The 2,998-nt window shown below is 37.2% G+C and overlaps 1 protein-coding gene across 1 annotated transcript in view; it reads left to right on the forward strand.

The window, feature by feature from the left end:
• The first annotated feature begins 259 nt into the window (after positions 1-259).
• Positions 260-2,998, forward strand: part of LOC107712928 (rho guanine nucleotide exchange factor 12-like) — an 81,662-nt gene continuing 78,923 nt past the window's right edge. Inside the window, exon 1 of the mRNA XM_016518329.1 lies at positions 260-646. Within this exon, the coding sequence (XP_016373815.1) occupies positions 642-646 (5 nt within the window). The 5' untranslated portion in view covers positions 260-641. The remainder of the gene's footprint in view (positions 647-2,998) is intronic.

Raw genomic sequence — 2,998 nt, forward strand, 5'->3', positions numbered from 1 at the left:
GTTATAACAATGCTGTATTTGTTCGGTACACATGCGTACCGAACCGAAAGACCAAAAGAACCGTGTACCTTTACACCCCAACAGAATATTCTCCATAGAGAAACATCTTTCTTTAATATGGGTAACACTTCTTTAATATGGGTAAGGCGCCATATTACTGACTGACAGTACGTGTTTAATGTTATCTCAGTGTAATTATCATGAGTTTAATAACTGAAGTAGTAGGCCTGTTTAAATTGAAAGGACTTTAGGATGTTAATCTCTTAAATGGCTTTGCTGCCTACAGTTCCCACAGGAAGTGTGGCTGGGGAGAGAGAGTGAGCGAGAGAGACAGCGACGGGGTTAAAGACCTGTGTTGAAAAAGTAGGAAGTGGCTGTGGGAGCCAGTCTGCTTTTGGAGGCTGAAGTTATTGGGGCCAGAACAGCACACAGAGTCCTCGTGCTACACACACGTGACAGGCCCTTTGACTCTCCCAGCTGCGTCACCTTGGAAACTGCAAGTAATGTTGCTGCTGCTTTCCCATCCTCCTGTGCCAGACGAGTAGTTAGGAAAGAAATTGACCTCCTCAGATCCAACCTTTGGACATGCTGCTCGCCGACTACACAGCTCACCAACCTGCTGACATACTGCAGTCTTCGGGATGAGGTGCTTGTTGAAGTTTACTGCTTTATTGCGATCAGCTCCAGATCTTTGTGTGTTATTGTGAGAGTTGAAGCATTCAGTCAAGCATTATCCTTATTTTTTCTCGAATTGATTTTCTACAATAAGCTTTTGATCATCTTTGCGTGTCATGCCTTAACTTTGTCTCAGTATTGTGGTATTCCCTCTGCGAGCCAGACTTGTGTGAAAGGTCAGTTACATCAGTCTTGTTAAAGCATAGACAAAAGTATGTGTCGCTCAAGAGGATCTGATGCTTCACTTTCTTTAACAATCCAAGTATGTAAGAATATGAGAATGGGAAAAACAAATGAGCTTTGAGCTGCTTTCCTCGTTAGAAGCATCAGCCTCAGAGCCATAGGATTTACGGATTGGCAAAGATCATTCATGTTGTATGAGACCAAAGGCCAGACAAAGCCAAAAGATTTTAGAGCCACTGTACAGCCAAAATGACTCATGACACTGACTGACTGCATTGTGCAGTTTTAGCTGTAATTTAATAGTTGAGGTCAAAACCTTAGTATTATTGTTGCCTAAGAAGTGGGGATCTGTCAACAAGTCCTGGTGATAACATGGTCCTAAATGGTGCTTTCTTAATATAATATAATATATATATATATATATATATATTTATTTATTTTTTTTGAATTTTTTTATTTTGAGCTAAAATGTGACCTTGAAATGTTTTCACCATAAGAGTATTTAAGTGGCTTGTTAGATCAAGTAATATAAAGTTTGATGCAAGCTGTGCTGTGCAGATATACACAGTTCAATCTCAGTGTCCATAGGGTGTGAAAACAAAAAGTGGCTTGGGATTTGTCATGCAGATATCAATGCCAGGCTCTGTGTGGTAAGGCTGGGCAAAAAAATTGATTTTTCGATTAATCGTTTTTTTAAATGATGTCGATTCTATATCGGTTCTCAAAAGCTGCAAATAGATCTTTTCCTGTATTTATTTCAGCAAACATTTAAAACAAGATCTGATTAATATGAATCTTATCATTAGTCTTCTCCACTAGATGTCACCCTTACACAATGTTACAACGGATAGCCGTTGACAAGAACCAAGAACAAAGCAATATGCGTGATTTGCAATGCTCAGGTAAAATTCTATAGTAATACTACAAATCTGTGGAAGCATTTGACATCACGCGTAAAGGCTCCATGATTTCCGCAATGAATGAATGAATGAATGGCGGATGGTGCGACGCACTGTTTTGTTTACTACACACTTACTAAAGCGCGGACGATGCTCGCGGTGTTTTCAGCCTCTGTCGTCTCACTATGATGATATGAATACACTAGTATAATCTCCAGCTGCTCTGAGAGTCACTTCATTAGCATTTTACAGTTTAATTTGACAAAACTACCGTCATATCACATACACATCAGCTGCAAGTTCCTCACGGCAACCCGTCAAAATAAAAGTTTAGTTTAACATGAAGAAACTGTATCAGAAATATTACTATTTAGCAGTCTTAAGACTCAATGTAACAACAATGCTACTACTACTATTAAATATTAATAAATCTTTATTTTTAAAGGAATAATTACATTTTGTTTTCTTTATAATTTTAACAGTAAACCTCTGTTGTGCAGCACTTTGTCTGCCAAAAAATAAAAGGGTTTAATTTTCATTTGATTAGGATCAATTAAATTAATGTTTTATGCCTTCATCTGATTACCAGAAAAATTAAGAAGAACATTTTATTAGGCCCTATTATTGTTTAAAAAAGGACCCTATACAAAAAATAATAGCTTTAAAATACAGGCCTGTGGCTCTTAATTTCTTTTTATTCATTCACCATTTGTAAACTGATGTTTACTGTTCATTTTTTTTAGAAATATCAATAGCATTTGTATTAAAACTATATTCACTGAATGTAATAAAAAAATCGAGAATCGAACCAAGAATCGAATCGAATCGAGAGTTTGCCAATCGAAATCGAATCGGGACATCTGAATCGATACCCAGCCCTACTCTGTGGGTTGGTTGTAGGCGCAGAGTCTGTAGAGGATACTGTTTATGTGGTGACTCAATGTCCTTTGGTAACTTAAAGGGGTCATATGACGTTGCTAAAAAAGAACATTATTTTGTTTATTTGGTGCAATGAAATGCATTTATGCGGTTTAAGGTAAAAAAAACCACATTATTTTCCACATACTGTACATTATTGTTTCTCCTCTATGCCCCATCTTTCTGAAACGTGTCGATTTTTACAAAGCTCATCGTTCTGAAAAGTGAGGTGTGCTCTGATTGGTGGGGACATTTATAATTACTTATACTGTCTTTTTACGCGTTGCGTTGCATCGCACCGCATTAACATAAATAACATAAAA

Source organism: Sinocyclocheilus rhinocerous, unplaced genomic scaffold (assembly GCF_001515625.1).
Source record: "Sinocyclocheilus rhinocerous isolate Xijiao unplaced genomic scaffold, SAMN03320098_v1.1 scaffold4011, whole genome shotgun sequence".
In the NCBI taxonomy this organism is placed as follows: Eukaryota; Metazoa; Chordata; class Actinopteri; order Cypriniformes; family Cyprinidae; genus Sinocyclocheilus; species Sinocyclocheilus rhinocerous.